The sequence below is a fragment of the Bos indicus x Bos taurus genome, chromosome 20 (genome assembly GCF_003369695.1).
Source record: "Bos indicus x Bos taurus breed Angus x Brahman F1 hybrid chromosome 20, Bos_hybrid_MaternalHap_v2.0, whole genome shotgun sequence".
Taxonomy (NCBI): domain Eukaryota; kingdom Metazoa; phylum Chordata; class Mammalia; order Artiodactyla; family Bovidae; genus Bos; species Bos indicus x Bos taurus.
Window position 1 is genome coordinate 39,956,299 of NC_040095.1, and position 25,005 is coordinate 39,981,303.

Below are 25,005 nucleotides of genomic sequence, written 5' to 3' on the forward strand. Positions count from 1 at the left end.
ACTGGAAGAGGGCATCATAAAGCAATAACAACAACAATCAAATTAGTGTTTACTGAGTGCTAACTGTATGCCAGGCACAGATCCAACCATATCTAATCACCTAATGATTATTTATTTAGCCCTCATCAACAATCCTTAGTCATGCTGTGATTATCCTTACCTTGTTGATAAGGAAAGTGAGGCACAAAGAGATCAAGGAAATTACCCATAACCACAAAGTTAGTAAGTGTGCAAGGGCACAAGGTGACCTACCAGCTATTGTTGGAAAGGGTGCTCCGGTTAATCCCTCAGAATAATTCCCATATGATCAGATTTCCCATGGGAATTCAGTCAAGCAATAATAGATTGGGGCAGATTAGATGTAGATGTAGACTTAGAGGTGGAAGTAGACGTGCTTATTTAATGGCGATTGTTCCAGTGCGTGCCTTCGTGACTACTTTAGGGTGGTGGACATTGGGCAGGATTTTTATGTGACTGTGATTTGCAGTGTAAGGTCACATCGGAGTTCTGCATGACCCCTCTCTTGCCCTTTAGCTTCTATTCCAGGTGACTAATCCTGGTATCAAGTATGAGTATACAGTCCGGAAGGATGGCCTTGACAATGACGTGGAGAAGCTGGTGTACTTCTGGCAGTATGGCCGCTGGACAGAGTGCAGTGTCACATGTGGAACAGGTGAGAACAGATGCTCTCTCTATGAACCACGTCAGCTTCAGAATAAGCAATGGAGACAGTTCAAGCTGGCAGTTTGCACTCATGTCCCTGAGTCTGCAGGGTTCTACAAAGACGGCCCAGGGGCTTCTATGAGTAGTAAATGTGTCAGACGTGGTATAAACGAAGAGGCAGTTTTTTTTTTTTTTTTTTTTTAATCAGCTTTATATACTATCCTCATGAAAGGTTTTATTTACATAAAGAGTTACAAGTCTTTTATTTATTTTCCATATTTGTTTATTTGGCTTTGCCGGGTCTTCGTTTCAGCATGTGGGATCTTTAGTTGTGCTATGCTAACTCTTAGTTGTAGCGTGTGGGATCTAGTTTCCTGACCAAGGGTGGGACCCAGGCTCCCTGCATTGGGAGCTTGGAGTCCTAGCCACTGGACTGCCAGGGAAGTCCCTACATGTCTTTTTATTTACTTATTTATTTATTTTTAACTGGAGGATAATTGCTTTACAGTATTCTGTTGGTTTCTGCCATACATCAACATGAATCAGTCATAGGTATACCCATGTCCCCTCCCTCTTGAACCTTCCTCCCACCTCCCACCTCATCCCAACCCTCAGGGGCATCATGGAGCTCAAATCTGGTGCTTAGCAACAACCTGTGTGTCTTTTTAAAAAGCAAAACATAAAGATTTATAACTGCTCTGGTTGAGGACCACAGAAGTCAAACCACCTACCAGAGGGATCCTTTCAATTATGGCCACATCCAGACCATAACCAGCTCTCGTGATTCCTAGCCCAATGGTCTTCTTCTGTCTCCAATTGATCAGTTTTTCATACCTACAGGAATAATAGTTTTCTCTCATAAAATCAAGCATTGGAGAGGTTCCTTGCTGTTAAGTATGTCAGGATAGGACAGGTTCTGCTGTGGTAACAAATCAAAATCTTAGGAACACAGTGAAGGTTTATTTTTATCCCATTCTAAACATAGGTCAGATGACCCTGCTTCGTCTTGTAGCTGAGACATCTGAAATTGCCCCACTGGGGGAGGAGAAATTGAAGAGGCAGATTGGCCCTTCATAACGGCCTTGGCCTGGAGTGATGCAGACCACTTCTGCTTCGGTTTCATTGATTGGCCTCAGCCCTGTAGGCACAGTCCAGCTGCAGACAAATGCTAGAAGCTGGACAGGAGCACGTGGACATTTGTAGAACATGGGCTCTCGAGGTCTCTGAAGGCAGGAGTTGGGGCTGTTCTGGTACTTGGGGCTCTTCACTCATTTAGGGGCTTTAATAGTAAACTCTAACTCTCTTTTCTTCTTTTGGATCCTGTCCAAGTCTGTTCTGGAATTTTCTGCCTCTGTTGTTACTACTGCCTATAAAATGAGGGCAACTAGCGCTAGTGGTAAAGAACCCGCCTGCCAAAGCAGGAAACATAAGAGAAGCAGCTTCGATCCCTGGATCAGGAAAATCCCCTGGAGGAGGGCAAAGCAACTCACTCCAGTATTTTTTCCTGATGAATCCCATGGACAAACTGGCAGGCTACAGTCTATCGCGTTGCAAAGAGTCAGACACGACTGAAGCGACTTGGCATGCATGTATACATTGTTACTACTGCCTATAAAACAAGGACGACTATATGCTGAAACGCCAGAGTCAGCAATACAGCAAAGAGAATCAAAGTGATGGAGTGAAGGAACCAGGAGAATACAGCCTCCTTCTCCCTGGCTTCCTCTCATGTACTTTCTCCACTTGTCCACTTGCTCCTTCTACCCCCTGCCCCCCAGGAGGTAATCATGGAAAGAGATCCAGCGACAGTGAAACAACTTCTGTATTACTAATTTCTTTCTTTCCCTCCTTCAGTATAGAAAACCAAGAGCTAACCGTTGGAATGGAGAAGGAAATGGCAACCTACTCCAGTATCCTTGCCTGGAGAATCCCATGGACAGAGGAGCCTGGTGGACTACAGTCCACAGGGTCGCAAAGAGTCGGACATGAGTGAGCACACAGCACACAACCCTTAGAAGTAACAGGTCATGTGTTCATTTCAAAGTGCGTGACATTTTGAAAAACCCCAAACCTCTAGAAATCTGTCCAGGTCAAATGTGCACTGATAGCAGCCTCAGGGGCATCCATAAGAGCCTTTCCTGCTGTTCCCACCAAGGATCCTGCCCCTGCTGCCCAGGAGGGCTAGACACACCGAGAAGCAAAAGCTACTTAAGCAGAAAATAAGAAAATATTTTCCTGAGGAACAGTTGTGAGGAACATGAAGTCATTGAGACTTCATTGTGGTTAACAAATACTTTTTCAATTTTGCATCCCTTTTGTTCTCTTTTCTGTGCAAGGATTGTTGTTACTTAGTTGCTAAGTTGTGTCCCACTCTTTTGCATCCCCATGGACTATAGCCTGCTAGGCTCCTCTATCCTGGGATTTTAAGCTTTAAGTTTGAATCATTTGTCCCAGGACACCACAGAGAGAAACTCAGCCAGTCCTGCCTTAGCAGGGCCTCCTCAGAGAAGAAGAGACATCATCCACCCCCTCCTGCTATTTCAGCATGGGTTGGACTCTTTGCGTGACTTGTGTGACATTTCAGAACAGGGGAAATACCATATAAATAGCTGATTGGCGTGAGAATCATAAAGATACATCTGCAGTTAGCAAGGAGATGCAACAGCCTTACCAAGAGTGAAGGGCCTTTGATTTTGATACAGCCTGATCCTTCAGTTGCACCTCGGCCAACTTGGGCAAATGTCACTCTGCTTATTAAACTTTAGCACAGTGATCATAGTGTCCACATGCTCACCTGAATTTCAGCCTCTGCTGTCTATTCAAATAGCACTGTGCTGTCTTCGTTCTGACAGAGAAGAGTGACAGCGTATCCACCTTCATACTCTCAGACATAGAGATTGAAATGCTAATATTTACACAGGACACTCACTGTTAAATATAAAGATGGAAGCATGCCCGAAACACTGAATCATTGGGTGGTGTATTTTTATGTCAGGTTAAAACTTTATATATTGTAAAACTAACTTAAATACGTTAATGAAATTTTTTTTTTTAAATCAGCACCCTAACACATATGCACTTTGGTATTTTGCTTTATTGCCCTTCAATATTCTTGTTTCCCATCATAAATCTTTATGTGAAAGAAAGTGAAGTTGCTCGGTAATGTCCAACTCTTTGCAACCCCGTGAACTGTAGCCTGCCAGGCTCCTCCACCCATGGGATTTTCCAGGCAAGAGCACTGGAGGGGTTGCCATTGCCTTCTCCAGTAGGTGTTTACAGTGTGTGCATGCAAATGGATTTATGTACACACACACACATGTTTTCATTTAACATCCTAACATAGGTAATTTTCCACGTATTATTCAGTCTCCAGAGCAATCATTTTTATGGACACATTATATTTCACTAGCAAGACAATTGGAGAAGGCAATGGCACCCCACTCCAGTACTCTTGCCTGGAAAATTCCATGGACGGAGGAGCCTGGTAGACTGCAGACCATGGGGTCGAGAAGAGTTGGACACGACTGAGTGACTTCACTTTCACTTTTCCCTTTCATGCATTGGAGAAGGAAATGGCAACCCACTCCAGTGTTCTTGCCTGGAGAATCCCAGGGACAGGGGAGCCTGGTGGGCTGCTGTCTATGGGGTCGCACAGAGTCGGACATGACTGAAGCGACTTAGCAGCAGCAGCAAGACAAAGCAAAATTCCCTTAGCCAGTTCCTTATTGATCATTACCCTCTAATGAGCATCTTTGGGCCCATGTAAAGAATTATCTCATTAAATGTTAATTTGTAAATATAATTTCTGGGTTCAAAAAGTAAGATATACCAAATATTAAGAAATGTATTATCAAATTGATTCCCATAGTAAAAGGGTTGCTAGTTTTACACTTTTTCACCAGAAAATATTTCAAACATCCCAGCAAAAAAAGGTGAATGCCATAACAAACTCCTGTATATCAACCACTCAAGTTAATCAGATCTTATTATTATGTCATGTTTATTTCAATCTTCATTTTTAAAGAATAAAAAAGTGCACAAATATACTTAAAGAGCACTCTTTAATTCCACTCTCTTTCCTTTCTCCCAGAGTTAACTAGAGTCAATGTTTTGTTTCCATGTGGGAGAAACACTAGAGGAATGGCAAAGAGAAAGAAGATCTTGGCAGTCATCTGGGGAAGTAATATTAGTGGCTTGAACTAAAAGTAAGGTGGTTCACACTGCTGTATTTAAAATGGATGACCAACAAGGCCCCGGTGTGTAGCACATGGAACTCTGCTCAATGTTATGTGGCAGCCTGGATGGCGTTGGGGGCTTGGGGGAGAAAAGATAAGTGTATATATATGGCTAGGTCCCTTCATGGTCTACTTGAAACTGTCACAACATTTTTTGTTAATCAGCTATACCTCCATAAAAAAGCAAAAGTTTAAAAGTAAGTAAATAAATAAAAGTAAGGTGTTACAGGTAGAAAAATTATACAAATGTGGAGATATTTAGGAGGTGGACTAGCCTGGACTTACTGGTTGATTCAGTTTATCTGTTGGTAGGGAGTTTTTTGAGCCTGGGGATGGTTGAAATGTTCTCCTTTCAATGTTCCCCTCTGCATAACTGGCTAAATGTGGTTTTACTCACTGAAGCAGAGAGATGTGACAAGAAACAGTTCTAAAGAGGAGTTTATAATTATGTGAGTTCAGTTAAAGTGAGTGTGAGATGTCCAAGTGAAAATATCCAAAGGCAGCAAGTAGCATGCTTATTTTAAAATATATGTCAGATTGCTGTCTTTTTCAGTTTGGACTGCTATTACAAAACACAACAGACTGGGAAGTTTCATTTCTTACAGTTCTGGAGGCTAGAAATTCCAAGGTCAAGGTGCTTACAGATTCAGTTCTCAGAGAATCTTCTGACTTGATGGCTATCTTCTCACTGTATCCTTACATGGCAGAGAGAGCAAGGTCTCCTGTGCCCCTTCTCCTTTACATAAGGGTGTCTGTTCTGTTATGAGGACCTTACCCTCATGACCCAATTACCTCCCCCATTACCCCACCTGCAAATACCATGACACTGGTGTGGGGGGGCTTCAACATATGAATTTTCATATGTTCAATAAATGTTCATTCCATAGCACTGTCCTATCAAACATATTTTATCCAGAGTAAATTCTTGTTGTAATTATTTACTGTCCTTCGGTTCAGTTCAGTCGCTCAGTTGTGTCCAACTCTTTGTGACCCCATAAACTGCAGCACGCCAGGCCTCCCTGTCCATCACCAACTCCTGGAGTCCACCCAAACTCATGTCCATTGAGTCAATGATGCCATCAAGCCATCTCATCCTCTGTCATCCCCTTCTTCTCCTGCCCTCAATCTTTCCCAGCATCAGGGTCTTTTCAAATGAGTTAGCTCTTCGCATGAGGTGGCCAAAGTACTGGAGTTTCAGCTTCAACATCATTCCTTCCAATGAACACCCAGGACTGATCTCCTTTAGGATGGACTGGTTGGATCTCCTTTAGGATGGACTGGTTGGATCTCCTTGCAGTCCAAGGGACTCTCAAGAGTCTTCTCCAACACCACAGTTCAAAAGCATCAATTCTTTTGCACTCAGATTTCTTTATAGTTCAACTCTTACATCCATACATGACCACTGGAAAAACCAGTGCCTTGACTAGACAGACCTTTGTTGGCAAAGTAATACCTCTGCTTTTCAATATGCTATCTAGGTTGGTCATAACTTTCCTCCCAAGGAGTTAGTGTCTTTTAATTTCATGGCTGTAGTCACCATCTGCAGTGATTTTGGAGCTCAAAAAAATAAAGTCTGACACTGTTTCCACTGTTTCCCCATCTATTTGCCGTGAAGTGATGGGACCGGATGCCATGATCTTAGTTTTCTGAATGTTGAGCTTTAAGCCAACTTTTTCACTCTCTTCTTTCACATTCATAAAGAGGCTCTTTAGTTCTTCTTCACTTTCTGCCATAATAGTGGTGTCATCTGCATGTCTGAGGTTATTGATATTTCTCCCCGCCATCTTGATTCCAGCTTGTGCTTCATCCAGCCCAGCGTTTCTCATGATGTACTCTGCATATAAGTTAAATAAGCAGGGTGACAATATACAGCCTTGACGTACTCCTTTTCCTATTTGAAACCAGTCTGTTCCATGTCCAGTTCTAACTGTTGCTTCCTGACTTGTATACAGGTTTCTCAAGAGGCAGGTCAGGTGGTCTGGTATTCCCATCTCTTTCAGAATTTTCCACAGTTTATTGTGATCCACACAGTCAAAGGCTTTGGCATAGTCAATAAAGCAGAAATAGATGTTTTTCTGGGTCTCTCTTGCTTTTTCAATGATATTATATTTCTTTATGGACTTTGAATTCTAATTTATAGGCTTGATTTGAGCATGATTTCCTATTTGTTGTTAAGTCACCAAGTTGTGTCAAATTCTTTGCAACCCCATGGACTGCAGCATACCAGCCCTCCTCTGTCCACCACAGTCTCCCAGAGCTTGCTCAAACTCATGAGTCAATGATGCCATCCAACCATCTCATCCTCTGTCACCTCCTTCTCCTCCTGCCCTCAATTTTTCCCAGCATCAGGGTCTTTTCCAATGAGTCAGCTCTTCTCATCAGGTGACCAAAGTATCGGAGCTTCACCTTCAGTCCTTCCAGTGAATATTCAGGGTTGATTTCCTTTAGGATTGACTAGTTTGATCTTGCAGTCCAAGGTACGCTCAAGAGTCTTCCCCAGCACCACAATTTGAAAGCTTCAACTCTTAGGCTCAACCTTCTTTATGGAAAAACTCTCCCTTTTGGTTTCTTTTTATTTTTCTCTTTCCTGTCCTTTTCCTCCCTTTACTATCTACATGCACCCACTCTTCCTAGTTTTGGCACTTTTTTCCTGACCACCCTGTGGGACTTCATTTTAGGACAGTACTTGTTAAGGTGGTTCAGAATTGCCTCTCCTTGTGACACTGAAAATACATTAGGAATTATCACAGAGACAGCAGGCAGCTTGGTGGAGTGTTTATGTGACAAGCTGAGTCCTTACTTTGCCACCTTCCTAGGCCTGAAGTTCAGGAGTTAGGATCCAAGAAGTTTGTGGTGAGGGTGGTCTCTTTCCCACCTCATGTGGAGCAGCTAAAGCTCTGAGACTTCACTGGAGCCAAGTACATGGCCACCACCCACAACAGCTTCTGGCAGACCCTTCACTTAAGTCCTGCTCACCCTTTTGCCAGGATTTTTACCTGCATTTAAGCATTGTGACATTTTGGTTTTCCCTTTGAAATAGTTATAATTGAATACTTTTTATAATTTTGCATATTACTGAACCACCAGTAACTTTACATATTTGTTGTTTTTGTTCAGTGAAGTCATGTCCAACTTTTTGCAACTCCATGGGCTGCAGCATGTCAGGCTTCCCTGTCCTTCACTATTTCCTGGAGTTTGCTCAAACTCATGCCCATTGAGTCAGTGATGCCATCCAACGATCTCATCCTCTGTTGCCTCCTAGTTCTTCTGCCTTCAGTCTTTCCTAGCATCAGAGTCTTTTCCAGTCAGTTGGCTCTTTCCCTCAGGTGGCCTAAGTATTGGAGTTTCAGCTTCAGCATCAGTCCTTCCAATGAATATTCAGGGTTGATTTCCTATAGGATTGACTGGTTTTATCTCCTTGCAGTCCAAGGAACTCTCAGGAGTCTTTTCCAACACCTACGAATTACTCTTGTCTATTTGGAGCAGAGAGCTACTAAAGTATAAATTCACTAAGATGTAATCAGTCATTGGCTTCTTATCTGGAAGAAGGCTTTGAAGGAGAACCAAAATGATATGTTCCAAGGGAAAGATAGAGCTCTGCCTCTGCTGGCTCAGTCTTGACCTGCCAAAAAAAAGGACGGGTGGGACATTGCCTGTGCCCACCCACCAAAGGCTGTCACACGTCTCTAAATCAAGAGGATTCCGCTTCCCAATCAGGCAACTTGTGTGTACAGTCAGCTTCTTCTAGCAACTCTATATCTGTTGGCTTCAAGAGAATGTTTTGCCTCCATATACATACCCCTTCTTCTTTTTTCAAAGATGAATTTAAACCAACATGCCTCCAGGAACAAGAACAAAATGAAGAATCCAAAAAATATAGTTAGGGAGAAAATTCAATAATTTTTGTTGAAATGAGTGAAGGACAAGAAGCAAGTTATGTTGATTATTGTAGGTACAGCATTCTGATTAAATCTGGCAAAAAGGCAGCCTGTTTTTTTCTGCTTTTATTTTATTAACAGTTGAGGTAACCAAGTTACTTAAAATGAAGTTTATGATTTAAAAAAATCCACTAAGATGTTATTTCCTTAGTCTATTTTAAATTTTTATCTTTGTTTGAGAGCAGAAATCCGTATGAAGAATTGGCAAGAAAATATTATAAATTTAGTTGGCTATCATCAAAGCCAGCCCACTTATTTCCCACAGCCCACTTTTCAAAGAGAACTCAAAGTATAACAACAACAGTGTCTCCTTCTGTTTGTGTTCATTCTTCTATCCCCTCTGCCATATTTGATTTTACTCCTGCTTTATCTGTGGGGCGTGACTTTGGGGTGACTCTGGGAGAATTTAGGATGAGCTATCCCTTGGGAAGGGTTGGAAGGGAATGGAAGAATGAGCACTACCATTCATTACAAGAGGCTTGTTGAAGAAAATTTACCCCAGTCACCCATCAAAAGATCAACCAGAAAAGTATAACCAATGAATTATCTGCGAAGGAACAGCTGCAGAAATGGCTTGACACAGATGCTGTGTTGACCTTTAGGAAGCTTCAGGACTCCTTACTAAAAAGAAATATTTTGGCAAAACCTCAAGCTCACTTTTGTAAGAATGTAAAAGCCATGGTCTTGCCCTGTTCTAACCTCAGCACTGCAGGAAGCTTCTAGTTGTAATGCATTCTAACCAAAACTGCCTCATGTCTAGTAAAACTTAGAGCAGTGGCACTACTCTGAGACAGTGAGTCGTCACCTCTGAGCGTGACCTCTGCCAGTTCTGTGCTCTGTGGTCTCCTCGATGCTGTGTTTTTAGGTGTAGAAGTACACCGATGACCTGCACCAAAGGGGGAACATTTCCCACTGCCCCACTCTGGACATCACCTGGTTTGGCTGAATTCTCTCTGGAGTACAATTATTGTCCCTTTGTTTAAGAAACATCGTGTTCTGATAGGAAAAGGTAAATACAATTCCAAAGACCATGGGAAGCTCCTGGAGATTGCTAGAACTGTTCTAAACTGCCTTAGAAACTAGATCATGTTCATTAGAAATAAATGCATGTAGAACAGATACCTACAGTCACTGAAACTAGTTCTTACAGGGTCTACCTGACAGTATTGCTATGAAGGCTCAAAATAATCATACATTTGGGATATGTCCACATATCCTTGATAAAGGGTGAGAATAATACATTAGGGCATGTATTTCTCTCTAATCCTGATAGGTGACCATATAGTGATTGTGCATGCTCAAGTCGTTCAGTCCAGCTCTTTGTGACCCCATGGACTATAGCATCAGGTTCCCTTGTCCATAGGGTAGTGCAGACAAGAATAGTGGACTGGGTTCCCATTCCCTCCTCCAGGCGATTTTCTCTACCCAGGGATCAAATGCACATCTCCTGCCTTGGCAGGCAGATTCTTTACCACTGAGCCACCTGGGAAGCCCATAGTGATGCTTAGAAGACAGAAAATCAGAGTCAGATACTTCATTGACTTTGTAAAATTGCACTTATCTTGGTGCTATTCCATCTGACTTTGTCCTCTGTTAATTGTCAAGTATGATTAAAAAAAGAATGAAAGTGTTAGTCACTCAGTCATATCTAACTCTTTGCGACCCCATGGACTGAGCCCACCAGGCTCCTCTGTCCATGGAATTCTCCAGGCAAGAATACTGGATGGAGTGGGTTGCCATTCCCTTCTTCAGGGGATCTTCCCAACCCAGGGATAGAACTCAGGTCTCCTGCATTGCAGGCAGATTCTTTACCATCTGAGCCAACAGGGAATCCCTTTGTCCTCTGTAATTGTCAAGTTGGATCAACCAAGTCCAGATATTAACCCCCCAAAAATATAAAAATATACATGTTTCAATATGTAGGACTTCATAAAAATAATAGGATTCATTGAGACAGATTTAGATATATGCTCTGGAATAAGGATTATATAGTTTACCATATGCATAAATATATAAAATAAACTACTAGTAGTACACAGTAGAGATCTGATAACTTTCTAGTTGCCTTTACTAATGAACTAGTGAGAACTCTTAGCCTAGAGTAGCTAATCTATTTTTTTTTTTAGTGTTTGCCCTAGAATTAGCAATACATGTTTACAGCTAATCCAAGTCCACTTTCAAATATTAATAGCGCTATACCACTTTATAGGCAGTAAGAATACCTTGTAATAACAAAATATCCTAGTTACTACTGCCTCTTGTCTGTTGTATCATTTCTGTCATTCATTTCATTTGTATATGTACCTAAGCCCATATACATATGTATCATATACACATAAGCATCATAATCAATACATTGTTGGTATTATTATTAATATTTTTAACAAACTGTTTTCTGTTAGATCAGCTCAGAATTTTAAAAATGCAAGTTTTTATTTAACCTTCATTTATTGCTTCTTTAATGCTTTTCCTTTTTTTAATATAGATCCAAATTTTTGATTTTTAATGCTTTCCTTCTTTCTTAACATTACTTTCCCACAGGTCTACTGGCAACAAATTCCTTCCACTTTTGTTTGTCTGAAACAGTATTTCTGCTTCTCTTTTGAATGGTGATTTCACAGGGTGCCCAATTCTAGGTTGCCATGGTTTTTTTCTCTCAACATTTCTAGTATTTCACTCCACTCTCCTCTTGCTTGTGAGATTTCTGAGAAGTCTTATGCAGTTTTTTCTTTGTGCCTCTGTGAGTAAGGTGTTTTTTCCCTCTGACTTGTTTCACAATATTTTTTCTTTGTCTTTGATTTTCTATAATCTGAAAATGATATGCCTAGATGTAGTTTTTTTGGCATTATCCTGGGTCTGTGGTTTGGTATCTGGCATTGTTTTTGTTCATTCCTCAGTCATGTCCGACTCTTTGCAACACCATGGACTGCAGCACAACAGGCTTCCCTGTCCTTCACCATCTCCCAGAACTTGCTCAAACTCATGTCCATTGAGTCGGTGATGCCATCCAACCATCCTGTCCTCTGCCGTCCCCCTCTCCTCCTGCCTTCAATCCTTCCCAGCATCAGGGTCTTTTCCAGTGAGCTGGCTCTTCACATCAGGTGGCCAAAGTATTGGAGCTTCAACTTCAGCATCAGTCCTTCCAATGAATATTCAGGATTGATTTCCTTTAGTGTTGACTGGTTTGATCTCCTTGCTGTCCAAGGGACTCTCAAGAGTCTCCTTCAAACCACAGTTTAAAAAGCATCAATTCTTCAGCGCTCAGCTTTCCTTATGGTCCAACTCTCATATCCATACATGACTACTGGGAAAACCATAGCCTTGACTAGATGGATTTACTTGTTGGCAAAGTAGTGTCTCTGCTTTTTAATATGCTGTATAGGTTTGTCATAGCTTTTCTTCCAAGGAGCAAGCATCATTTAATTTCGTGGCTGCAGCCACCATCTGCATTGATTTTGGAGCCCAAGAAAATAAAGTCTGTCACTGTTTCCATTGTTTCCCCATCTATTTGCCATGAACTGATGAGACTGGATGCCATGATCTTAGTTTTTTGAATGTTGAGTTTTAAGCCAGCTTTTTCACTGTCCTCTTTCACCTTCATCAAGAGGGTCTTTAGTTACTCTTTTCTTAATGTTTCAGTTCAGTTCAGTTCAGTCACTTAGTCGTGTCCGACTCTTTGTGACCCCATGAATCGCAGCACACCAGGCCTCCCTGTCCATCACCAACTTCCGGAGTTCACTCAGACTCACATCCATCTTATCCTCTGTCGTCCCCTTCTCCTCCTGCCCCCAATCCCTCCCAGCATCAGACTCTTTTCCAATGAGTCAACTCTTCGTATGAGGTGGCCAAAGTACTGGAATTTCAGCTTCAGCATCATTCCTTGCAAAGAAATCCCAGGGCTGATCTCCTTCAGAATGGACTGGTTGGATCTCCTTGCAGTCCAAGGGACTCTCAAGAGTCTTCTCCAACACCACAGTTCAAAAGCATCAATTCTTCACGCTCTCAGCCTTCTTCACAGTCCAACTCTCACATCCATACATGACCACTGGAAAAACCATAACCTTGACAAGATGGACCTTTGTTGGCAAAGTAATGTCTCTGCTTTTCAATATGCTATCTAGGTTGGTCATAACTTTCCTTCCAAGGAGTAAGTGTCTTTTAATTTCATGGCTGCAGTTACCATCTGCAGTGATTTTGGAGCCCCCCAAAAATAAAGTCTGACACTGTTTCCACTGTTTCCCCATCTATTTCCCATGAAGTGATAGGACTGGATGCCATGATCTTCATTTTCTGAATGTTGAGCTTTAAGACAACTTTTTCACTCTCCACTTTCACTTTCATCAAGAGGCTTTTGAGTTCCTCTTCACTTTCTGCCATAAGGGTGGTGTCATCTGCATATCTGAGGTTATTGATATTTCTCCCAGCAATCTTGATTCCAGCTTGTGCTTCTTCCAGCCCAGCGTTTCTCATGATGTACTCTGCATATAAGTTAAATAAACAGGGTGACAATCTACAGCCTTGATGGACTCCTTTTCCTATTTGGAACCAGTCTGTTGTTCCATGTCCAGTTCTAACTGTTGCTTCCTGACCTGCATACAGATTTCTCAAGAGGCAGGTCAGGTAGTCTGGTATTCCCATCTCTTTCAGAATTTTCTACAGTTTATTGTGATCCACACAGTCAAAGGCTTTGGCATAAACAATAAAGCATAAATAGATGTTTTTCTGGAACTCTCTTGCTTTTTCCTTGATCCAGTAGATGTTGGCAATTTAATCTCTGGTTCCTCTGCCTTTTCTAAAACCAGCTTGAACATCAGGAAGTTCACGGTTCACATATTGCTGAAGCCTGGCTTGGAGAATTTTGAGCATTACTTTACTAGCATGTGAGATGAGTTTAGTTGGTGAAATTCAGGTTCCCATGGTGGTCCACTTATGAGTCTCTGCTTTGGGAAGTTGGGAATCTGTGACTCCCTCTATTCTTCTATGTCTCAAGTCTTGAAGATAGCAGTTTGACCTATACCCTTTCCTCTCACATGCTCAAGAATAGTTGGTTTTTCAGTCTGTCCAGGTTTTTTACTTGTCATTACAACAGAGTGGCAACTTCCAAGTTCCCTACATATGGAACTTTTAACCAGAATCCTTTCCAAGGTAGCTAATCTAATGTTCTCGTATTCTGCTGGTCATCTTCATTGCATCCCATCCCTTTTTTTTTATCACATGCGGCCAGCAGAGATTAGTCCCTTCCCTGTTTCCAGGACCTTAATTTGGTTCCCTAATAATGTACTTTCTGGGGATTTCTCAGTTGGTTTCTCTGAAGGCTGGCTTTGCTCAGTATGTCTTGAAATTGCTGGCTGACTGCTTTCTTGTTAACCTGTGAGTTTTGTGAGATGTTTCTGGCCTCTGCCTCTTTTTTAAGCATGTGCTTTGACTGATGTGCACATAGCAGGTGTAGAAGAGGAATTATAAGCAGGAAAGAGTACTTCCTGATCCTAAGTTTTGAAAATGGATCCCATCTCATTCCATTACGCATTCTTCAAGCACCAGCAATGCTCCTATTTGAGTATATCTTATGTACTTATTTTTTCTTTAAAAATTTCTTTCTGACGGTGACAGTCAGTATATGTAATCAGTTCATTGGGATTTCAGGGAGGAGGAAACTATTGGCCTTAAGTCTTAACCAGTGTTGTAACAAGTGTGGGTTTCAGCAATGGATAATAATAAAATCAAACCTCATTAGTTGATGTCCAATTAATATTTTTACTTACTGAAGTCAGTTTCAATGTCCTTTTGAGCTAGAGAAACAATCGTATAAATCAGGGTCCCGCTGTTTGTAGTAAGAAGCTTACATTATTGGAGTATGAGGACAGGATGAGTTAGATTTGCTCTATTCCTTGGTATCAGAGTGTGAAGCCAACCCTGACCTCACAACATTCAGAAAACAGAGCTGTGCAGGCAAATAATGTCCCATGATTAGTGAGTGGGTTACAAAGAAGCTTCACGTTCAGGTTAAAATCTTTTCTCAGGGACCTAACATGCATTAAGCACTGTGCCAGGACTTAGGGGACATCATCTTAGATACATCATGTATATATCAGAGTGTATGCATCATTTATATCCTCACAGAAACCTTATACAATACTCTCATCAACATGAGGATGAGGACAATGAGGTTAGAAGAGGTTAGAAAGATTGCCCAGGATCATTTGATACAAGTTAAAAGCAGGATTCAAAACCATTTCTAATTCCAGTGGTGGTGGTGTTAATGTTGACATTGTAGTTGTTGAAGACACACACACACACATCAATGTGTTTGAGCTCTTGCAGTGATGGGATTCAAGTTCTTCTTGACTGAACCTTCATTATGAAGGACAGATCTGAATTCACTGATCAAGGAAATCAGAGATGAAGGGAGTCAAGGAGCCAGAAAATACAAAATGTATGTTTACTGGGAACTGAAATTGAAAGTTGATAGATTTAGATGGACTTGCCAACAAGACATATAGTTATATAATTCCTATTCTTCCCATCTTCTATGAAGTTAAATGTTATTTCTGTTTATTTAAGAGAATTGTGGCAGTGTTTGTTTTCATCTCATATTGTTATACTCAAGGTTATGTCCAGTTTAGGAGAATTATCAATTTGTGTGCTAGTGTAAAATTTAACGTGTACTGCTTAACTTACTCTCAAATGATGGTTTTTTAAAAAAGATCTTGTTCTTTGTCAGATTTTAAAGACTTGGTATACAGTACTTTGAATCTCTTTCAGATGCTGTGATTAAATATTCAGGGCTTGAGTATCTTTGATCTTAAGTTAAAATAATAGGAAATCTTACATTTTCTGCCACAGATCATTACAATAAGCTAAGTCTTCAGTTTATCCCCTCATAAATTAAATTTTTGAGTCAGAAAAATCTTGTATGAGCTAAATTAACAATATAACAGTCTCCCTTTATTTTACAGTCTCAATATTGAATTGAGAATATGATGAACTGTATTGTCCTGTTTAATTATGTTTTGGTTTTGGACATAAGAAACTTGTTCTTTATATCAAAGATGATCAGGTTCAAGTGTATATGAAGATAATTTTTTTAATTAATTTTATTTTATTTTTTAACTTTACAATATTGTATTGGTTTTGCCATATATCGAAATGAATCCGCCACAGGCATACATGCGTTCCCCATCCTGAACCCTCCTCCCTCCCCCCTCCCCATACCATCCCTCTGGGTCGTCCCATTGCACCAGCCCCAAGCATCCAGTATCGTGCATCGAACCTGGACTGGCGGCTCATTTCATATATGATATTATACATATTTCAATGCCATTCTCCAAAATCATCCCACCCTCTCCCTCTCCCTCTCCCACAGAGTCCAAAAGACTGTTCTATACATCTGTGTCTCTTTTGCTGTCTCTTATACAGGGTTTATTGTTACCATCTTTCTAAATTCCATATATATGTGTTAGTATACTGTATTGGTGTTTTTCTTTCTGGCTTGCTTCACTCTGTATAATAGGCTCCAGTTTCATCCACCTCATTAGAACTGATTCAAATGCATTCTTTTTAATGGCTGAGTAATACTCCATTGTGTATATGTACCACAGCTTTCTTATCCATTCATCTGCTGATGGACATCTAGGTTGCTTCCATGTCCTGGCTATTATAAACAGTGCTGCGATGAACATTGGGGTACACATGTCTCTTTCAATTCTGGTTTCCTCAGTGTGTATGCCCAGCAGTGGGATTGCTGGGTCATAAGGCAGTTCTATTTTCAGTTTTTTAAGAAATCTCCACACTGTTCTCCATTTTTTTAAAAGTAAAAGTTCTTAATTAATCTCTCACTGTGTGTTAGTCACTCAGTCGTGTCTGACTCTTTGCAACCTCGTGGACTGTAGCGCACCAGGCTCCTTTGTCCACAGAACTCTCCAGCAAGAAAATGGGAGTGTGTTGCCATGCCGTTCTCCAGGAGATCTTCCTGACCTAGGAATCAAACCAGGTTCCTTACATCACAGGTCAATTGTTTACCTTCTGAGCCTCAAGAAAGCCCCAACCGCTCACTGCTGCTGCTGCTGCTAAGTCACTTCAGTCGTGTCCGACTCTGTGTGACCCCATAGATGGCAGCCCACCAGGCTCTCCCGTCCCTGGGATTCTCCAGGCAAGAACACTGGAGTGGGTTGCCATTTCCTTCTCCAATGCATGAAAGTGAAAAGTGAAAGGGAAGTCGCTAAGTCAAGTCCGACTCTTTCTCGACCCCATGGACTGAAGCCTACCAGGCTCCTCCGTCCATGGAATTTTCCAGGCAAGAGTACTGGAGTGGGGTGCCATTGCTTTCTCCAAACTGCTCACTACCAGTGTCTAAAAAAGTTTCCTATATGTTTACAGCTTCACGGTGACATTCTCATTGCTATATGTGGAGACAGTGACTCAGATTCCTCTATAAAACTTTGGGTTTGATTCTCATCTATTTAGAATGTGATTGATTTCCACTTACTGCCCTTTTCAAGTAAATACTTATAGATAATCAGTTAACTTAGTTCTGGGCCACCATATTGATTGGCACCTTAATTACTTAGAATTTCTTTGTGGGCTGTGTTCAGTGTGTAAGTTAAAGGGTCAAAAGGCAAGCCAGATTTAAAAGCCAACATCATTTTTCTTTTTTGAATTACAGGAAAAGGTCAGGGTCACATAGATTCAACCTAATCTGTTACACTTTCTGCATTTGCAGTGTTACATCATGATCACTACTCTTAAAATAATGACTGATTCTGACCCCCTCCACAAAGAGGTATTATAATATCCTATGTCAAGAAAGATTCTGTTGTTTCAGCAGTTGGTTTACAGAGTTGATTAATGACTATGCCACTCATAATTAATGGTTTGAGTTTTTTATTACAATGGAGACGTTATCAGTCAGGGTGCCCTGCACACCCAAACAGAATACCCTGACCACTTTCAAAGGTGTGCGTAGGGCTTAGGGAAGCCAAGAAAAGTGATTCATTACCTCTGTCCATCCATTAATAGTAGAGGATGGAGGGAACAAAGCTACCATCCTAGGCCTAAAGAAGTAAAAGGAGGAGCAGTTATCCAAAGAAATAGTGTCTCCATTTCCCAAATTTAATTGGAAGCCACAGCAATCCATAGCATCAGCTTCTGCAGAGTGAACCTGGAGTGAAAACCAAAAAAAAAATAAAAGGAATGAAAACAGAAAACACAGGAGAGGATGAAATGAAAAGTCAATAAAATCAGTAGTGGTGAGTTTCCTAGCAAGCCAAGCTCGTTGGTAGCTCTGGGTCTTGACTCAAGAAAAGAAGGAAGCTAGCATTTATTGAGTACTATTCCAGTTACTATTGCTGTATAACATAGCAACCTAAATTTAGTGTACTAAAACGCCCATTTTACTATGGCTTCTTACCTATAAAATTGAACTGGTAAAGAACCTACCTACCAATGCAGGAGATCTAAGAGACTCAGGTTCAGTCCCTGGATTGGGAAGATCCCCTTGGAGAAGGCATGGCAGCCCACTCCAGTATTCTTGCCTAGAGAATCCCATGGACAGAGGAGCCTGGGGGACTACAGTCCATGTGGTCACAAAGAGTCAGACACAATTGAAGTGACTTAACATGCATGCACGTAGGTAGGACTCTGTAGGTCAGAAATTTAGACAGGATACAGTGGGGATGGCATGCCTTAGCTCCACAGTGTCTGACACCTCAGCTAGGAAGACCCGGGTGGCAAAGAATGATTCAGATGCCTAGGAGCTGGAGTCATCTGGAGGCTTCTTAACTCATATGATTGGCACTTGGGCTGGATAACTCATTGGGGACTGTCAACTGGAGTAGCTATACCTGGTCTCTCCAAGGGTGGGGGCTTCCTACTCCATGGCAGGTGGAGGGTCTTGAGAGTGACAGATTCTAAAGAATTAGAGGGAAGCCACATGGTCTTTTATGACCTCACCTCTGAACTCACATAACTTCATTTCTGCATTCAGTCCAAAGTCAGGGTAACTAGAGAAGAACATACCAAAAGACAGATTATTGTTGTAGCCATCTTTGGAAAATACAGTTTGTCACCAAGGCAACAAGAACTAGCAATGTGGAGGCATTCTGATGGCAGTTGAAACAAACTTTTCCAAGTTAATGGTAAAATTTTATTAACCAGAATTCACTTATTAGCCAGTTTTCCATGATTAAACTTTATCATCTCTTCATGGATTATAGATTATAAAAGTAGAAGACATTCCCAGAAATAAACTAGCTCAGCATCACACTCTTAAACAGTCTGAATGTCATTATTCTCATTTCTTGCTGTTAAACTAGTGATGAGTAGAAGGAAAAGTAGAGACTAGAACCTAGGACTCTTGGATTTTATTTGTCTTACTTATTTAACTAGAATTTGATAAGGGATGGAATTATAGATTACATTTTACAAAATGAACAGAGAAGTACCTGAGTAGAGTCAGAAGCACCTGGCCAGGTATTGTGTTCTTATAACCTGGGAGTAATCAGTCTATTGAGTCAGGGTCCCTCATTGGAAGGTTTGGGCTTAGCTTTGTATCTATGAAGTGAGAACTCAAGAGCTAGAATAATAGAAGATTAGTGGTCTGTGGTGTTGGAGAAGACTCTTGAGAGCCCCTTGGACTGCAAGATCAAACCAATCAATCCTGAAGGAAATCAATCCTGAATATTCTTTGGAAGGACTGATGCTGAAGTTGAAGCTCCAATACTTTGGCCACCTGATGCAAAGAGCTGGCTTATTAGAAAAGACCCTGATGCTGGGAAAGATTGAAGGCAGGAGGATAAGGGGATTACAGAGGATGAGATGGTTGGATGGCATCACCAACTTAATAGACATGAGTTTGAGCAAGCTCCCAGAGATGGTGATAGACAGGGAAGCCCAGCGTACTGCAGTCCATGGGGTCACAAAGAGTCAGACAAGACTGAGCAACTGAACAGCAACAACAATGACCATTAATTCCAACAGAGAAACTCTGACACATTGTTTATTTTCCCCCATGCACCCGGCAGTATCTGCCTGGCCCATTCATCCACTCATCTGGCTGCTGGTCTAGCAGACTGACTCATGAAATGTTATTAACTTTCTGGCGGGGACTGTTGGTAATGTCTCTGCCCTCCTACTACTTCTGGAGTAAGAAGCACTGACTTATCTTTGCTATTAATGCACAGAAACAAGCCTTCTGTGGGGGGATATTTCCAACCTATGAGAGTCATCTGACAGTTGCCTTTTATGTTTTGACATCAAGAATTTGCCAAACTATCCAAAGTTTTACTGAAACTTCTAAGATCTAAGCGTTTTCCTTTTTTTCTCTTCTATAATGGCAGATTCCATGTCAGTTTTTCTGGATTCAGTCATTGCAATCTCCACTCCACTCATATTATATAAGACTTCTCTACAGGTGTGTGTGTCTTTCCAGACAATGACTCAGTCATTATGCCATGAAAGTTTCTTTTATAGTGTTGCTTCAAGCTGTTGGTAGTACTTTGTTTATATGAAAAAAAAAAAAAAAGAGCACATAATCTATCATTTGAGAAAGCCTGAGTGGCTGAAAGGTTACCTGTCTCTTTAAATAGAACTGCTGCTGCTGGTGCTAAGTCACTTCAGTCGTGTCCGACTGTGCAACCTCATAGATGGCAGCCCACCAGGTTCCTCTGTCCCTGGGATTTCTCCAGGCAAGAATACTGGAGTGGGTTGCCATTTCCTTCTCCAATGCATGCATGCATGCTAAGTCGCTTCAGTCATGTCCAACTCTATGCAACCCTATGGACAGCAGCCCACCAGGCTCCTCTGTACACAGGATTCTCTAGGCAAGAACACTGGAGCGGGTTGCCATTTCCTTCTCCTTAAATAGAACTAAACAGTGTTGATTTAACAATAAAATTAGGAACTAAACAATAAAAGAGGAACTAAAGAGCCTTTTGATAAAAGTGAAAGAGAAGAATGAAAAAGCTGGCTTAAAACTCAACATTCAGAAAGCTAGGATCCAGTCCCATCACTTCAAGGCAAATAGATGGGGAAACAATGGAAACAGTGACAGACTTTAATTTCTTGGGCTCCAAAATCACTGCAGATGGTGACTGCAGCCATGAAGTTAAAAGATGCTTGCTCCTTGGAAGGAAAGCCATGACACACCTGCTGCTGCTGCTGCTGCTGCTAAGTCGCTTCAGTCGTGTCCGACTCTGTGCGACCCCATAGATGGCAGCCCACCAGGCCCCCCATCCCTGGGATTCTCCAGGCAAGAACACTGGAGTGGGTTGCCATTGCCTTCTCCAATGCATGAAAGTGAAAAGTGAAAGTGAAGTTGCTCAGTCGTGTCTGACTCTTCTCGACCCCATGGACTGCAGCCTACCAGGCTCCCTCCACCCATGGGATTTTCCAGGCAAGAATACTGGAGTGGGGCGCCATCCCCTTCTCTGATGACAAACCTAGACATTGTATTAAAAAGCAGAGACAACACTTTGCCAACAAAGGTCCATCTAGTCAAAGCTGTGGTTTCTCTGGTAGTCATGTATAGATGTGAGAGTTAAACCATAAAAAAAGCTGAGTGCTGAAAAATTGATGCTTTTTGAACTGTGGTGTTGGAGAAGACTTTTAAGAGTCGCTTGCACTACAAGGAGATTAAACCAGTCAATCCTAAAGGAAATCAGTCCTGAATATTCATTGGAAGAACTGATGCTGAAGCCGAAACTCCAATCCTTTTGGCCACCTGATGCAAAGAGCCAATTCATTGGAAAAGACCCTGATGCTGGGAAAGATTGAAGGCAGGAGAAGGGAGCAACAGAGGTTGAGATGATTGGATGGCATCACTGACTTGACAGACATGAGTTTGAGCAAGTTCCAGGAGTTGGTGATGGACAGGGAAGCCTGGCGTGCTGCAGACCATGGTGTTGCGAAGAGTTGGACATGACTGAGCAAGTGAACTGAACTGAGTGAACAATAAAATACTGTTGATTCATTTTAAAGTCTTCACTTACTGTTTTGCATTTCCCTCTGACATTTTTGAATTTGTTGTTGTTCAGTTGCTCAATCATATCTGACTCTTTGTGACCCCATGGATTGCAGCACACCAGGCTTCCTGCCCTTCACTGTCTCCTGAAGTTTGCTCAAACTCATGTCCACTGAGTCAGTGATGCCATCCAACCGTCTCATCTGAGATACAATCTTTGGCATCTGAATATGCAAGCTAGCCCCAGATATTGGCATGAGTCCATGTAAGGGCATGTGATGCAGTGTGTGGTAGGGGAGCTCCCCATTTTGGGTCCTGCCAGCATTGTGGATATGGGCAATCCCTTCATGTAATTGGCACTAAAGCAAGGAAGTGACTAGCTTATTGGTGCACATGTGGCCCTTCAAATTCTGGGCTTCACCAGTGAGCCCACTCAAGGCCCAGATGCCCTGAGAGCTCAGGGTGCCCGTCTCTGTGCTGGTCAATTGCTCTCTTGTCTGGGGCCTCCATCTTCAGTCTTCCCACCCAGCCTTTCCTATTTTGCATGGAATCATTGGCTCTTTCAGAACAGATGATGACACTCTTCCTACCTGCCCTTCACCTCTCAATCCGTGGTGTCTGGCTACTCCTCCACATTCTCTTGCCAATGATGTCCTAGCTAGTAAAGCCAGTGGTCCTTTCTTTTCCCTTCTTAACCTGTATGACTTCACTGTGCCCTGTTTTCTCATATGTTAGGTAGCAATAGTAATAGTGTTGACCTCATTGGGTTGTGAGGTTTTATTTATTATACATCATAGTAGATAATAGGTGCTATGTTATACATACACACACTTACATTTATACATGTGTATATATTTGTCTGGGACATACATAGGTAGTCACACACACACATAAACACATCAGATCAGATCAGATCAGTCGCTCAGTTGTGTCTGACTCTTTGCGACCCCATGAATCGCAGCACACCAGGCCTTCCTGTCCATCACCAACTCCCAGAGTTCACTCAGACTCACGTCCATCGAGTCAGTGATGCCATCCAGCCATCTCATCCTCTGTCGTCCCCTTCTCCTCTTGCCCCCCAATCCCTCCCAGCATCAGAGTCTTTTCCAATGAGTCAACTCTTCGCATGAGGTGGCCAAAGTACTGGAGTTTCAGCTTTAGCATCATTCCTTCCAAAGAAATCCCAGGGCTGATCTCCTTCAGAATGGACTGGTTAGATCTCCTTGCAGTCCAAGAGACTCTCAAGAGTCTTCTCCAACACCACAGTTCAAAAGCATCAATTCTTCGGCACTCAGCCTTCTTCACAGTCGAACTCTCACATCCATACATGACCACAGGAAAAACCATAGCCTTGACTAGACGAACCTTTGTTGGCAAAGTAATGTCTCTGCTTTTGAATATGCTATCTAGGTTGGTCATAACATTCCTTCCAAGGAGTAACCGTCTTCATACAAGTCTGAACAGTGCCCTGGGCAAGGCAAGCACTACCTGGATTAATTATTACTCAGTTAGTTAGTGTTAGTCGCTCAGTTCAGTTCAGTCTCTTAGTCACGTCTGACTCTTTGTGACCCCATGAACTGCAGCAGGCCAGGCTTCCCTGTCCATCACCAACTCCCGGAACTTTTGGAGCCCAAAATATAAAGTCTCTCACTGTTTCCATTGTTTCCTCATCTATTTACCAAGAAGTGGTAGAACCAGATGCCATGATCTTTTGCTTTTTGAGTGTTGAGTTTTAAGCCAGCTTTTTCACTCTCTTCTTTCACTTTCCTCAAGAGGCTCTTCCGTTGCTCTTCACTTTCTGCCATAAGGGTGGTGTCATCTGCATATCTGAGGTTATTGATATTTCTCCCAGCAATCTTGATTCCAGCTTGTGCTTCATCCGGCCCAGCATTTTGTATGATGTACTCTGCATATAAATTAAATAAGCAAGGTGACCATATACAGCCTTGACATACTCCTTTCCCAACTTGGAACCACTCCATATTTGGAACAAAACTGCTTCCAAATTGGGAAAGGAGTCACTCATTCACGTGCAACTCTTTGTGCTCTCAGGGACCATAACTCGCCAGGCTCCTCTGTCCAAGGAATTCTCCAGGCAAGAATACTGTAGTGGGTAGCGATTCCCTTCTCCAGGGGATCTTCCTGACCCAGGGATTGAACCCAACTATCATTCTATATCCAAAGTCAAATCCAGCCCCCACGTGGGCTGTGTTCACCTGTAGACCCGACCATTTCTATGTGCTTCTCTTTCTTACTTACCAACCTGGTGTCAAAGGCAACAGTATTTTCGATCCCTGCTGTCAGAACCCTCTACTTTAAAAAACATAACCTCTCAACTTCACAACATTATTTTGAATTTTATTTCTGTCTTTCAGAGTTTACAAGCCCCAACTAATATAAAGCTCCCATTCCTCTCTTTTATTAAACTAAATAAGTCGGATTGTGTTGCAACACCTGGTGGTGGCATCTGTTTTCAGTATTTAAATCTCACTTTGTGTTTTATTTGGCATATGTATGTGGAGTCTTGTCTCCACAGCTAGAGTGGAATCTGTATACTAGATTACATATTAATTGGCCTATATTATCTTTGGTCCTTACTTAGGAAGATATTTTTCACCCATTGCGTTCAGCAGCACGAGCAGATTTAAAGAGGTCTCCATTCCTACTTTAAAAACCAAATACTCTGGACTTCCCTGGTAGTCCACTGGTTGAGACTTCACCTTCCAATGCAGGAGATGTGGATTTGATCCCTGGTCGGAGAACTAAGATTCCACATGCTTCATGGCTAAAAGGCCAAACCATAGAACAGAAGTAGTAATGTAACAAATTCAATAAAGACTTTAAAAAAATGGTCCACATCAAAAAAAAAAAAAAAATCTTTAAGAAAATAAAAATAAAGACCAAATACTTTATGGACAACTTTCTCATCAGTTATAGGCATGATCAGGGGCCTCATCTGACACTAAGAATGTGGGCTCAGGTTTAATACATGTGAACCTTTCTGTTAAACCCCCAGGTATCCGCCGCCAGACTGCCCATTGCGTGAAGAAGGGCCGTGGGATAGTGAAAGCTACATTCTGTGATCCAGAAACACAACCCAATGGGAGACAGAAGAAGTGTCATGAACAGGATTGTCCACCCAGGTAACTGTTGATAACAGCTCGAGCTCCGTGTGTCTGCCTACCATGGTGTCTGATTTCATAGTAATCAAGGG

General features: G+C 41.8%; 1 protein-coding gene across 1 annotated transcript in view; it reads left to right on the forward strand.

The window, feature by feature from the left end:
* ADAMTS12 (ADAM metallopeptidase with thrombospondin type 1 motif 12) overlaps positions 1 to 25,005 on the forward strand; it is a 392,745-nt gene that overhangs the window by 284,045 nt on the left and 83,695 nt on the right. The window contains exons 16-17 of the mRNA XM_027520036.1: positions 535 to 673; positions 24,808 to 24,934. Of these exons, the coding sequence (XP_027375837.1) occupies positions 535 to 673; positions 24,808 to 24,934 (266 nt within the window). The remainder of the gene's footprint in view (positions 1 to 534; positions 674 to 24,807; positions 24,935 to 25,005) is intronic.